Source organism: Patella vulgata, chromosome 4, assembly GCF_932274485.2.
Source record: "Patella vulgata chromosome 4, xgPatVulg1.2, whole genome shotgun sequence".
Taxonomy (NCBI): domain Eukaryota; kingdom Metazoa; phylum Mollusca; class Gastropoda; family Patellidae; genus Patella; species Patella vulgata.
Genome location: NC_065882.2, coordinates 68,921,261 through 68,936,473, shown reverse-complemented (window position 1 = coordinate 68,936,473; position 15,213 = coordinate 68,921,261). Strand labels below are relative to the sequence as shown.

Here is a 15,213-nt window from a genome sequence, read left to right as displayed (position 1 = left end):
TGATTCATTTTAAAAATTAAATGATAGAATTGTATTGGTTGATTGTCTCCAGGCAACCAATATTTTCAGACTGGATATAAGCCTTGGTTGATCCTATAAGTTCCATTATGTTTAAATAATACCGGATGCTTGTTTTCCCGGACTGTCATCACGTGAAACTTTCCATTGTTCCGAATTGGTGACTGGTAGTGGTAACTAAATTTAATTTAGTTTCGTATTGAAATATGGCGTGTACGGACTTGTACTTCGAGTTGCAGCACTTAATGACGTCAAAGCGTCACGTTACTAGTCACGTTACTAGCAGTGACGACAGTGTCCGTTAAAGCCGAAGACATCGTCAAAAATATAGGGGGATGCTAATATTGTATGCCGGTTGGGGAGGTTTGGGAATCTCTGGAGTCCAAAATGGCCGCTTTATATAAATAAGTTTGTTTGGGAATACTAATCTTAACCCTAACCCTAACTGAACTTGAATCCAGTTTACCCTTTACCCCGCTTCAAAGGGTTAGGGTTAGGGTTAGTATTCCCCAACATACTCATTTATATAAAGCGCAAAGCAGCCATTGTAGACACCGGAAATAACCGAACCTCCCCAGCCGGCCTACAATTAGCATTTCTCTAAAAAGAATATAACCTAATATTCCCAATAAATTATTGGGATTTACATTTCTATATAGCCGTTATGGTTTGTCCGCTTTAAGGAGCTCAAAAACTTTCCTCCTTGCGACCTTGAACTTAGTACACTATATCAACACTGAGTCAGCGATAAACTTCAGCGTGTACTTTCATGTCTATGAATATCAAGTCAAGATGAAGATTTGTGTTATTGGAGCTGGAGTTATTGGAATGTCTTCCGCTGTCAGAATTCAAGATAGATACCCAAGTGCTGCCATCACAATTATTGCTGATAAGTTTTCACCGAATACCACGTCGGACGGCGCTGGTGCTATTTTTGAAGTGTTTGCTGTAGGTAATACGCCTGTAGATTTGCTGGAGTAAGTAAAATTTTGGTTTATGAGGTTAAGGTTTGAGTATAAGACCTCGAGAATGGCATGGCATAGTAGAACTGTACTGGATAATATTATGATGCGCTAGCGTGTATATTTCCGAAAGTATTCTTTCCATAAACAAGAGTTATTTTCCTTGAACGCTGTAATATTTGCGGAAAACGACTAGTCAGTTTGATTCTTTTCTAAATTATGATTACCGGTAATTTAATTCACGAGAAAACCTCTATGATAATAATGCACATACGACAAGAGCAGTAATTATATCAAAAATTAATGAAGAAAAAAAAACACCCCCCCCCCCCCAAAAAAAAAAAACAAACCCCAAAAAAACCAAGGTAGTTAAAGGACAATATTGGTGTCAGTCATTATAAAATATAATTTTAACACAGAGATCATTGCTACGGGAGTTGTGTAACAAGCACGTGAAGAAACGGAAAGTGACGTCAAACATGACAAACATGAGTTGTCCTTCTATATAACTGACTGAAGTAACGAGCGGTAACAGACAAACGGTCGAATTTCATTTCACTGATAATTCCGTTGAAGATGAAAAGTTGTTATATGAGACGATGAGAGGATATCTGACAATTCAAAAAAAGAATTGGCTGTCAGTAGATAAAAGATAACGAAAAAATTAGAAAAAGTCCGTGCATTACCACGTTTTTATTAAGAACAGAATGAATAAAAACGGGGGAATGCACGGGATTTTGCTACTTTTTCTCGTGTCCCTTATCTAGTGACAGCCATATCCCGATTTACTGCTGTAGGACATATATCGACCCGCGGCCCTTTAATAGAAACGACCTTGGATCAGTTTGTTTAAAATAGAAAATTCGGTGAATCATAACACGTCAATATGCTGAAGTAGGCATGTCTATTTAAAATAAATTAAAAAGGCCAGATAAGTATAAGTTGTCTTATTAGGTCACGAAGTATATAGTGTGTGTATAATGATGAATTTGCAGCTCACGTCTCATGCTTAGTGTACATGTAGTTTTCTTGGATTTATATTTATTGGTTTTCTTTCAAATTTATGAAAACTGACCTGCTCTTTGTATACTAGTTGAGGGGTTGGATGGCCGAATGGTTAGCACGTGCGTGCTGTATCATACGGCCTGTCATTGAGTCAACTGGCGTGGTTTCGAATCCCCGGTTGTACGTGACAAGGAGTAGGGTCGCCTGTCCAACCTTGTTGGTTTTCTCCGGGTCCCCCGGTTTCCTCCCACTGCTAAAGACCCCTACGCACCAGCGAATTATTTAAATAAAATTAAACCATATGTTAGTCCCGAAATGACCTAGTTTGTGTCGAGTGGACGTTAAACCCCATTTCTTTCTCTCTTCTCTCTGTATGCTAGTTACCTCTATTTATAGGGTTTTCTTTTAAATTTATGAAAACTGACCTCTCTTTGTATGCTAGTTACCTCTATTGATAGTGTCTACTCTTGGAGTTGCTATGACTCGCTAACCTGGAGGTCTCGTGTTCGATCCCGTTATTGGCGAAGACAGTTCATCGGAATTTTCCGGCGTGGTTCCCCGTTGTCAGTGGTGCAGGACAGAGGGCCCGTTATGGGAAAACTTTAAGTCGGTCGGATGGTACAAAAAACGAGATCCGGTGTACACCTAAAAGATCCCTTGGCATTTGGAATTCGATATAAAAGTAGTACGTAGCGCTACTGTGCGGGTATAATCCTCAAAGCACACTGTATGATGTATGGCCGCCTTCATTATCCCAGTCAGAGCAGAACAGTGGGACGTTAAACCCCATTTCATGAAGAAAAAGTAGAAATTAGTAATGGGAGTCAGGGTGGCGGAGTGAGTATGAAGTTGGATCACTAATAACGAGGTTCCTGGGTTGATTCTGGTGTTGGTCGAGAAAGTTCAACCGGACATTGCAGTCTGGTGTCCCCTTGTCAGTGGTGCATGGTCTTACAAGGAAAAACGTCTAGCAACTCGGATTAGACCAAAACAAAACGAGGTCCACGTATGTAACCGTTCAGAAGCTTTGACAGTTGGAATTCGATGAAGATTATAGGCGGGCACGTCGCGATCCCTCATAGCCCGGTTAGTGCAGACAATTAAAACGTTAAAACCCTGTTGTTGCTTCGCTTCAATTGATAGTGTTTACGCCGTATCAACAGCAACTAGTTAGTCATTGTCCGTTTAGTCATGACAGTTCCATAATATTATATAATATTCTTTAAGTGGCATTTAGTAACTGGGCAGATAAATAAACTATAAACATACTTATGGAAACAGCTACTGATTTATTTAGGCGACGTTTCGAAGAGTATTCTCTCAACGTTTTCAAGCTAATACAATATAACAAAATTTGAGGCAAGATATATAGACAAAATTACAATAACAAGGTTGAAACCATACATGACAACAATAAGATCAAAGGCCTATGACACAGTGGGGTTATGATATACAATAACAAGATAAAAGGGACTAATTAACTTGTAAAAGCCACTGAGTAGTGGTGATGTGTACATAATCTAAGTGTTGGTGATAGGGGTTTTCGGTGTTTACACAATAATTTGTACACCACTTTGAAAAAACATAAAAAAAACATAAAAAAAACACCAAAAAACCCCCCAAAACAACAAAACAAAATAGGCACAACTGATTAAGGATAGGAGCTAATGTATTGATAAAGCCAGATAATAATTGCAGTGTTGATAACAGAGTGATTCCAAAGGTTTTAGCTGGTACAGGCATCTGATTGGACTGTAGATCATATTAATTAAAAGGACTAAAAACTAGTGGAGAGTAAACAAAATAAAAAATGACAAAGTAATATTACATGTGTGTAGTAATTAGGAATAAAGTAATGCATATATATGATTTGATTATTTGATAATTTGATCGTACGCGCTCGACAAAAATATCCCAATGTCGCGGTTAAGATCTGGTGTGCTTCTTCTGATATGAATCGCCTCAATTAGTTTGCGTGTCTTTTCTATGGGGAGATTAACTGCCAGGGTTTTGTATGACTCTATTCTATGTCCTTGGTTAGATTGGAGATGTTGGGCCACAGCTGAGTTAGTAGTAGAGGATTTTGACTTATGTTGACTGATTCGTTTGTCCAGGGACTGTCTAGTTTCTCCTATGTATTTACTATTACACGAACAGGCAATTTCATAAACACAGTCTTTTAGAGGAGGTGGTTTATTCGGAGAAAGCTTGCCATTTGCCTTTAGGATGTCTTGTAGGGTTCGTCCTTTAGAAAATGTGACTTGGATCCCTGTTGGGCTGAGGAGTCTCCTAAGGTGATAAGATACCTTCCCTTGAAATGGTATGGTGATTCTTACTGGTAGTTTGTCAGGTTTTGGTTTAGTGGTTTCTGTGGCACTGTTAGTGGTAGTCTTGATGATTTTCTGCACTAATTGGTTTGGATAGCTGTTGTATTTGGTGAGGACTTCTTCAATGTGGTCAAGTTCTGTTTTGAGGGAATCTTTGCTGCGGTTGTTGATGGCACGGCGCGCTAGTGCGGCTATGGTAGCTGTCTTTACACTGTGAGGATGGTTAGATTTAAAGTTGATGTTTTGGTCAGTGTGGGTGGGTTTTCCATACACGCTGGTGGTGAGTTTATGATCAGATTTCGTAACTAGGACATCTAAAAATGGGAGACACTGGTTCTTTTCTTTTTCTATGGTAAATTTAATTCTGTTGTTTTGGCTATTGAGGTGATGAAGGAGGAAGTTAGGATCTTCGTTCTGTTGGAGGATGACGAACGTATCGTCAACCCTACGAAGCCATGTTGTGGGTTGGACTGCTGAGGTGGATAGGGCACTCTTCTCAAAACTTGTCATGTAGATCTCACTAAGAATAGGTCACAAGGGGCTTCCCATCGGTAGTCCGTGTATCTGTTCGTAGTAGTCTCCTCCCCAGGAAAAGTAGGTAGAATCTATGCAAGATTTGGTAAGCATGATTATATCTTCAGTACTAAGGTTGGTATCAATTGGACTCTCCAAGGACTCAAGTCTGTGCCGTAGTGCTGCTAGGGATTCGTCACGAGGGATATTGGTGAAGAGATCTATGACATCATATGATAACATTTGCACATTATTAGGTAGGTCTTGTAGTTTTTCACAGAAATCTTTGGAATCTTTGATAAATGAGGAGGCTTCTTTTCCTAATGGAGAGAGGCGTTTTGACAAGTGCTGGGCAGTGTTGTAATATGCAGAATCTCTGGAGCATACTAAAAGTCTGGCTTTAATGGGGTTCTTATGTGTTTTAATTGTAGCTCTTGCATACGGCGACCTAGGATGGGACGGCTTAAGTTTATAAAATAGGGAAGTTGTAATTCGCTTACGCTCTTTAAGTTTCATTAACTGGGCGGTATGGTTGTCATTATAGCTATTGGTAGGGTCCTTCCTAATCTTTCTGTAAGTGGTGCGATCTGAGAGTAGGTGGGACACAGTGTCCAGATAGTCTCTTTTGTCCATTATTACAGTGGATTTACCTTTGTCGGCGGCTACAATGCTGATAGTTTGGTCTTTCTTCGGTTCTTGCAGGGTAATCTTTTGGGACTTGGTAAGATTGTCGGTTTGTCGCTGCGTTTTGGATTTAGAAATTAGATCAACTATTTGATGTCGAAGGAAACCAATCTTGCCACCGGGTGCTAATTGTCTCATGCCTCTCTCAATGTTGGCGATGAGCAGGTCTTGGTTAGCTGAGCGGTTGGTTGGCGTGAACTTCAAACCTCGGGATAACAGTGTGATTTGGTCATCGGTCAGGATACGGCTACTGAGGTTGATAACTGTTTTAATGAGGTAATCATCTTTGTTTTTAATGGTAGAGCTAGGGACAGTGGTGGTTTTAAGATTTTCAAACTTCTTAAGTTGGTTAGCACGAGTGGTCTCTCTGATATTATATAACATTGGTCGATTGGATCGTGGCACAACGTTTTCGTTACAACTTCAAAAAAAATCTCATTCATATAGTCCTTTAAATTCTATACTTTCAGAAAATGGGCCAACGAAACCTGGGATCATTTGAAAGATATGACTTTCTCCGTTGAAGCTGGTAGTGCTCGAGTTCAACAAGTATCGGGATATTGGGCCACTGACTGTCTAGATGAGTATTCGGTGATTTTATACGCCTACATTTTCATGTACACGTATTATGTTGTCGTCCCTGTCCGTCCGTTCACATTTTGATTCTGGACAATTTAAACGTCACAATTTTTATCCGACATTTAACAGATATGTTTATATCCCAACGATCTCGGACGAGCTCGATTTTGGCAGTTTCATGGATTATTGCCCCTGACTGTACGAAAAATCACGTTTATATCCCAACGATCTCGGACGAGCTCGATTTTGGACGTTTCCTGGATTATTGCCCCTGTACGATTAATGGCCTTTTTAGCTTGTGGGCCCCCTATATTTGTCCGATTCAGATGAAAATTAATTAAGGATTAAATGATCTTGGAGTTAGAGCCTGCAAAGTGTGAAGACCATAATTTTTATCGAAATGTAGATGACACTTAAAAGATATGTTAAGGATTAAAAGATCTTGAATGAGTTTCAATGTGGTGTGCATCGGACATTCCTTTCCAAAGCTATGCGCCTTTTCCGAAAACGTTGTGAAGGCAATAAAGTCTATATTTATCAACATATTTTTTTCAGATTTGGTTTGAAGCAATGGGGTCTTAAGAGGACGAACCGTTCCATGACATGTCGTCTCAGAGTTATGCCCCCTTAGCCGAAAACTTTGTGAATGCGATAGGTGCATTCTGCAATCATCTAGTCTGAAGATAGAATTACCGAAAACCTTCCAAACGTGACAGTGGTATCAGTTTTAATTTGGTGTGTAGCATCGGGGCCATGAGAGACTGAACCCTATTTATATTCAACGATCCTTGACTTTCCATTCCGAAGTTAGCACCCTTTTGCCGAAAACCATTCGAATGAGATAGAGTCTACAGTTTTAATAGAATTTTTTTTCTAATTTGGTGTTAAATATTGGGACAAAGAGGGGATGGGCTCTATTGATTTTCCCTGTTCTCCGTCCATCTATTGCAAAATGTTTGCGTATCTTGCATGGCCATTTAGAATGCAATCGTGTAAACCCTTCTCTGTAATAGTAGCGGCTGATAAAGACGATTGACATCTTTTCAATTTCTAAATCTAAATTTTCACCTTCTTCTGATTAATAGCGTAAATGTCTAAAGTTACATTCCAAATTCTACAAATGTATAGATGGTGACTGCAACGGAGACGGGACAATAATTATAGTGCTTTATTTTGAGTTTATTTTCCAGCAAGTAAATATACATGGAGATGTTTCCAGTAGAGTTTTAACAAAAGAAGAGATGAAATTATTTCCTAAGGCCAGGTAGATGCATAGCTTTCTAACCAAAGTTAGCTCGTCGAATTAACACAAGGAGTCGGTTTAGCAATATCGCAATGATATGCAATCCTCAATCAGAATGTGAAATATTTCTTTTTGTGAATGGCGCTATTAGAGATTTTCACTTTCTGTCCCACTTTTTTGCACCTACTAGGATACGGCCTACTCTTATTTCGAATTCCAACACCGGGATCGAATCAAAGGCTACCGTCTGTCCCACTGAGCCACTGCGGTTCCTTAATGTCTAATATGAAATTTAAAGCCAAAGCCGTTTCCAATAATATATAATAACCAAGTAAATAAACATTTTTGATAATCAAGACACATTGTATTGTTCATCTCAAAACCAATGTGTTAAATATGAATTTTGATTTTGATTTATTTTATCTTGTAGATGGGGACAATTTTTCACATCATATTTAGTAGATTGTACTTCTTATCTACCATGGTTAATGAAAAGGTAAGTAGTATTTATGTTTGTGTATAATTATTTTTGTATACTGGTATATTTAGCAAATACGTGCAATTATGTTCTCCAATGTTTTAATGTTATCAACATAATGTCTGGCAGTATTTTGTTGGCGCCATATTCTTTACTTCACTTTAGAGGAGCCACAGTGGCTAAGTGGGTAAGACGCTGCTGGCTCGCTATCCTGGAGGTCGCGTATTCGATTCCTGCATTGGCCGAAAAAGTTCATTAGTGGTGCAGGAAGGAAGGCATGACAAGGACAGCTGTCGTTCGGATGGGACGAAAAACCAAGGCCCGTGTATACATTAGCTTGCGCGTAAAAGATCCCTTGGCATTTGGAATTCCATATAAGAGTAAGCCATAGTGCCGCTGCTCGGGCAAAATTCCCTCGAAGTACACTGTATGGCTTATGCAGGTCTTCATTAGGCCAGTCAGCGCAGAACAGTAGGACGTTAAACACCATTTTATTATTTTCCTTCATTTTATAAAATGTTGCTTTCCTTTCTTTAGATACATGGATAGAGGTGGGAAGATTATAAATAGAACTATTCAATCTTTAGACGAGGTTAGTCTTAATATATTGACATAATTATTCTTAAAGATGCGTTATGTAAGAATTAGAAAAAGAGCTGAACATTCTTGCTATAATGGTCCAAAATAGATATAGAAAAATGAATATATTAAAAAGTTCAGCCAAATTACTTTATTCTGTGCGAAGTTATGAATGTTCGGTGTTTTGACAAAATGTAACGTAGATTGCTTATTAAGTCTCGATTATCTATTTTATCGTTAAACTCTTAATTGGGTAAGGTGTTCTAATCTACTTAAAATCCCAGAGGGTTGACTATGGTCTTGCCATGCTAATAAATGTTTAAATAAAAAAAAAATTGTAAGATTTGAAGCCAGAAACAAGTCAATTTAGCCCTTTTAAAATGCACATTTAATAGATTAAAAATTTCGACTTGACTTGAAAAAGGATTTAGATTTAGGACAGCAACAATAGAGCGGTCAGTAATTTCACAAAAGTAGTCACAACAAGCAGGTCGCTCACTTGATTAAAATTCAAGACATAGTAACGACATTTGGGTGTATACTTTCTTTTGCAGCCTGTCGTCACCCGTCCGCCATACAAATTCCCCGAATGTCCCATCCATAATTTTGAGTGTAAAGAGTTTGTCTTATAAGCTACAGAATCAAGATGTGGGATGCCGGTTCCAAAATAGCATTTTATTAAAATAAATTCTACAATGTTTCGTATAACTTTTATTTAATTTCTGTCTCATATTTCAGCTATATCCGTTGTATGACATAATCATCGATTGTTCTGGACTACGTTCATATCAGTTACTGGATGATAAAGATGTGTTTCCTATCCGAGGGGAAACTATTCGGGTTTGTAAGAAAATGAAATGAAATGAAATGGGGTTTAACGTCCTACTGTTCTGCTCCGAACTGGGCTAATGAAGACGAGCATACGCCATACAGTGTGCTATGGGGGAAATTTTGCCCGGGCAGCGGCACTATCGCCTACTCTTACATCGAATTCCAACTGCCAAGGGATCTTTTACGTGTATTCCAATGTATACACACACGGGACCTCGGTTTTTCATCTCATCCGAAGGACCAGACAGCTGTCCTTGACAGGCCCTCCGTCCTTCGGCCAATGAAGGGATCGAACACCCGACCTCCAGGCTAGCGAGCCAGCGTTCTACCCACCTAGCCACGTGATCCCCGGTTTGTAAGATAAGAAATTATGTACTGATAAAGTTGCAACTTAACGTACTGTTTCTTTGAGTTTTCTTTGTTAAATATTTATTTCAACGGTCAAAGACTACTATTTTGTCAAGGTAAAGACAGTTGTTATTATGTGATTTGACCACATCTAAGTAAAAATAAATTCCACGAGGAAAAAGATTGTAAATTATACATATATTTTTAATCTAAGAGAATAAACATTTCGATGTGCAGTCAAAGGTTATCAACATAATAGTCCTACTTCAAGTTAGAATTATTCGATTTCAATGTTTTTTCTAAGAAAATGTTTTATCTCAAAAGTACATGTATTTCTTAATTCTGTAACGGCTGTAATCTCTATAACATTTAATTTGAATTGTTGGAGCGTCAATGAGTGAACGTTAAACTATTAAATGCTATTTACATTTCAGGTTCATGCACCATGGATTAAACATTTTTATTCTCAAGAGATTGGTGACGAGGTTACTTATATTTTACCAGGGTAATAAATAATTTAAACATCTGTGCAGGGGGAATAACTCCACTTGGGCTCTTAGAGGATACGTATTGCTGAATGGATTTGATAAAAAATTTTTAATGATTTTTCTACTCCATCAGGGTGTATGTAAAGGGGATTCACAGTACAGTGTACTATGAGGAAACCTTTGCCTGGGCAGCGGCACAAAAGTTATATGTCGACAATCACGTTTTATTTTACGTACACGCTATCGTGTACACGGGACCTCGGTTTGTCGTCCCATCCGAACGACTAGGCGATGTTTCATGCCACACCCTTCGTCCTGCATATCTGACAAGGGGAAACCACGGCAGAAAATCTTTCTAGGCCAACATTGGGTTTTTCTGAATACCTTGCGTATTATAAGAGTATGCATTTTAAAATGTTTGGTGGGTGGTCGTTAATCTTTATTTCTATGACAGATCCAAAAATGTTGCATTGGGAGGAACATACCAGAAAGGTAACTGGAATAAATACTCTCGCCGGGAAGACAGGTTAGCTTTGTTCGAGAGATGTTGTCAAATTCTACCCAGTTTAAAAGTAAGTTTTCTCAATGTATAGGTATATTTTAAAGGATTGATAAGGACAGGCATTCGCCATGCATTCGTAGCCCGGCAGCAACAAAGGGTTATCTGATGTGCACACCACCGTGTACACGGGAACTATGTTTTTTGTCCCATCTAAACGACTAGACGTTATTCCTTTCTCGGACCTTTCTTGATCGAACCCGGGTCTCCTGTTTGGTTATTGAGCACATTAGTCATATTATCTAGTAGCCTAATATAAATTTAAAGTGTAAATAATGGAATGATATTTATATTTTTGTCACCACAGATGGCGACTATAGATCACAGTTGGGTTGGTTTACGTCCAGGTAGAAAGAGTGTTAGATTAGAGTTGGAACCTGCCTCACAACATACCAAATGCCGAGTAAGAACTATTTCAAGTCCTAAAAGAAAGTGTAGATGTTAATTAAATTATAATTAGTATGCAAGTAGTGCACTAAAGAGTCTATATATTACAAGAATAAATGTAGTTAAAAGAATTGCCGCCCCAACAAAGGTTTAACCACAATGATAGATTCAGTGATGTATATTCGAATACCAAAGCTGCATATTATGTTGCGAGTGAATATTAGACGATTGCATGATATAAGGCCCGCTTTCAATGTCCGCCTAATAAGTTAGTTTCCGTGTAAGCGTTGCCACGTAAAGTCGATGAGCGACTATTTTCGCATCGTTTTTTTCTCACTTCTACTATGCCCATCCTTAACCGGATTAAGTCATACTACCGCTGCTTAAAAATGACACGATGTGTGTAAATGTTTTTTCAAAGGAGGATATTGAATGAAAACACTGTTGGCCGCCACGCCGTAGAGGAAAATCTTCACTTATGACTTCAATTACGTGGGATTTCCCAATATTTTCAGCGATTTTCAGTATAGGCCTACATAGAAATACAAAAAAAATCCCCCCTGGCGAAAACATATACATGTACGTGAAAATCAGGCATAAGGATATTGATTTTACAAGGATAATGCTTGTTTTGATATCTTTGTTGTTTAATACGCCCGCTACAATCCATCGGTCCTTATGTACGTCCACAAATCTTGTAACCCCTCGAAATCTTGTAAACGCTCTGTAACAGTTAAGAGTTCGGATTTTTTCCAAACTTGCTTTGATCATTTGACTGGTGGTTTCAGAGTTTAAACCATATCACCAAAACCGTGTAAACTTTGCAGAGGTGAGAGTTTTGTAATAGACTGATACACCATAGCAAGTTCAAGCCACACATCAATTTTTCGCAGAGTATTTGTCTGTATCATTGAAATCCCCTTGTCAATGGGGTATTTTTGATCCCTTGACTTACATTGCGACGTACTGCGACGAACGTCACCTCCCTTCACGGTGGTGAACATTATATAAGTAGCCTGGCAACCTTGTGTTTATTTTACAGGTTATACATAACTATGGTCATGGCGGAGCAGGTATCACATTACACTGGGGGTGTGCTCAAACAGTTGTCGATTTACTACAAGATATTACAAACAGTACAACAGTTAATTCTAAGCTATAAACTTACTAGGGTTACCTGGCCGACGTTGTACTCGTGACTGCCGCACATCGTTTTGATTTTGACTTAAGAATTTGTCAGAAGAATAAAGGATGGTCTGGAAAGGTTCAGTCTAGAATAAAATGGTATATAATCTAGAATGCGTTTCATGATGATTTCCATAATAACGCAACAATCATTAACTGTCAATTTCATCATCAAATGCTGTACCAAATACAAAATAAATAGTACCATTTCATTTAATCGTGTTTAATCATGCTGTTTCTCATACCGAAACCACCATAAAAACTTCCTCATTTAATTGGGGGGAGGGGGGTGAATGGCCGAATGGTTAGTGTGTGCTCGCTGCATCATAAGGTCTTGTCATTGAGTCAACTAGCGTGGTTTCGAATCCCCGGTTGTACGTTACAAGGAGTAGGGGCGCCTGTCCACGGTTTCCTCCCACGGCTAAAGACCCCTACGCGCAAGCGAATTATTGAAATAAAATTGAACCATATGTTAGTCCCGAAATCACCTAGTTTGTGTCGAGTGGACGTTAAACTCTCTCTCTCTCTCTCTCTCTCTCTCTCTCTCTCTCTCTCTCTCCCATAATCAGTTTGGTTCAAATTTGACTATTATACTTTCTGCTCTTTTTTTATGTTTTGTTACTTTCTTTTACCCTATATAATGGGTGGGGTGGGGTGACTAACGCATGCGTTTTAGATCATCAGATTTGTCATCGAGTCAAGTGGTGTGGTCTGTCTCGATCCCAAGCTTGTGCGTCTCAATAGGAGGGGCAAAGCTGGGGCAAAGTCCAAGGTTCAGGGGGCAATGGCACGAGCTTCAACTAGGGGTAGGGGTAGTTACTTTAGTAACGAAAATATGAGAGCCCTACCTGTTCGGGTAGGGGGGCCTCCCCAGAAAATTTTGAAAAACAAGTTGCCTGAAATGCAGCCTGGCACTGATCATTGAGGTTAAGTGTCAAACGAACGGACTTGCGAATCTCGACGAAGCCCACTCACGAGCGTCAAAGTAGGGAGTCCTTACAGAGGGTATGGGGGAAATCCCAAGAAAATTTTGAAATATAGACTGCCGGAAATGCTGTCTGTCAGTATTAAGTCAAGCACCGATCGTCGAGATAAATAGATCTTACCAGATACCGTCCGTTACCTGATCACTAGTTTATCCGACCAGAGAACAAAATGTCAAACGAACGGACTTGCGAACCTCAACGAATTCCCCTTGTGAGCGCCAAACTAGCGAGTCCATTGGGGACCTCCCTAAGAAAATTTTGAAAAATAGACTGTCGGAAATGCTCTACAACATGCAAGTTTATGACTGAGTGGGGATGTGGGATTTATTCACCGTAGAAGGTATTGATTACCGAAACGTATCACAAATACTTTTTTTTATTTTCTAAAATTATTGGGTGGGGGCAAACAGAGGGCAGACCAGATTTATGGGGGGGGGGGGCAGATGCCCCCCTTGCCCCCCCCCCCTTGGCGCCGCCACTGGGAGTAGGGTTGCCTGCCCAACCGCGTGGGTTTTCAGTCTGTCCTCCCACTGCAGAAGAGCCCTACGCGCATGCGAAATATTGAAATGAAATTGTACCATGTTAGTCCCGAAATGACTTGGTTTGTTTCGAGTGAGCGTTAAAGTTTCTCTTAGTGATCATTGATTTTTCTTTTTTCTTAATTGTGTGCGAAATGTATCTAGATTTTGTTTCTGTGATCTCAAAGTACTTTATAATGTATAAATGGGAAGTTGATAATGTAAATCATTTGGAAGCTAATATGTGGTTGAATATCAGAAGACAATCACTTGGAGATGGAAACGAAAGATGGCATTTTCCCCATGGCTGGGACTCATAGATACTCACTTTAGAAATGGAGATCTTTACAAACATTTTACTATAATCAATATCACCAAGATCTCATTCTGTGTGTCGGTGAACTTTCCATTTAATGGTAACCAGATAAAACCAAAAATAGGTTCTTGCAGGAACCATACACATGAATGAAATTGGTTCAAGTGCTTTGAAGGGGTTATCTTTATACGAATTTAAATAATCATTTAATCTCAACTAGCTAAAACTAAAAATAGCCCTGTGCAGGAATCATACAAATGAATGTGAAGGTGGTTCGAGTGTTTAGAAAGGGATTATCTTCATAGTAATATAAATAGCGATGGGTTTCGTGGTAATGAATGGTAGGTAAGTCGATGTTTTGCGCATTTGCTTCATATCGACCTAGCATCGTTATACTATTCGCTATACGTGTGCACTGTGCAGCCAATATCCCGTTTTGAGCAGTTTAGCATTCAATATATTTCAATAAAATATTTTGGATTGGTTCATGCAAATCTAAAGAAATAATCCATAGGGCTAACACAAACTAAAGAAATATCAAATATGTGTATACTGCTTTCAAATGAATTGATATCATAATGTTAAAGTCCCAACGTGCCAGAGTTTAAAGGCCCGACAAGCCAGATCATTTACACGTGGCTTAAAAGCAAGCAGTATGTACTGTTTTAAAGATGCATAATCTAAGATTTAGATAAAGAACTGACAGTTCTCGCTATAATCGTTTACAAATAGAGAATGAAAAAGGAATACTTTGGATAGATCAGTCAAATTACTTTATTCTGAACTAAGTTTATATTTGAAGAAAATATGGAGACCGTGTTTCAATCCGTTCAAAATCACAACCATCCGATGGACAAGAGAGTTGATTATGGGCTTGGTATGTGAATAAATGTCTAATTAATAATTGATATATTAAGGCCAAAAAAGATCTGCAATAGGCAGATTTAGCTCTTACATAATGCACCTTTAAAGAAAAGACTGTTATTATTATGTCATTAAGCACATTAAATATTTAAAAACCCTTCAGGGCAGGTACGAAGAAGATAGCAAAATTATTATTATTATCAAAGACAAATAAAGGTGACGATATGAACACATTACAAATCAATGTATTGTAACAGTGTAAATCTTCGATAATAATTAAAGACTGGAACTATCCTTGAGACTATTTATTACCGGAAAACATTTAACATCATATACGGAGAAC

The 15,213-nt window shown here is 38.7% G+C and overlaps 1 protein-coding gene across 1 annotated transcript; it reads left to right on the top strand.

The window, feature by feature from the left end:
- Positions 1 to 770: 770 nt before the first annotated feature.
- Positions 771 to 12,379, top strand: LOC130010391 (D-aspartate oxidase-like). Its single transcript, XM_050544482.2, has 10 exons — positions 771 to 995; positions 5,980 to 6,100; positions 7,279 to 7,352; positions 7,762 to 7,827; positions 8,347 to 8,401; positions 9,127 to 9,228; positions 10,002 to 10,072; positions 10,510 to 10,627; positions 10,922 to 11,017; positions 12,044 to 12,379. The coding sequence occupies exons 1-10, from the start codon at positions 811 to 813 to the stop codon at positions 12,161 to 12,163; spliced, it is 1,008 nt and encodes a 335-aa protein (XP_050400439.2). The 5' UTR covers positions 771 to 810; the 3' UTR covers positions 12,164 to 12,379.
- Positions 12,380 to 15,213: the final 2,834 nt, after the last annotated feature.

Coding starts and splice junctions, on each gene's coding strand:
- LOC130010391 (XM_050544482.2), top strand. CDS start 811: ATGAAGATTTGTGTTATTGGAGCTGGAGTTATTGGAATGTCTTCCGCT. Junction 7,353..7,761: donor AAATTATTTCCTAAGGCCAG/GTAGATGCATAG, acceptor TTTATCTTGTAG/ATGGGGACAATTTTTCACAT. Junction 9,229..10,001: donor TCCGAGGGGAAACTATTCGG/GTTTGTAAGAAA, acceptor TTTACATTTCAG/GTTCATGCACCATGGATTAA.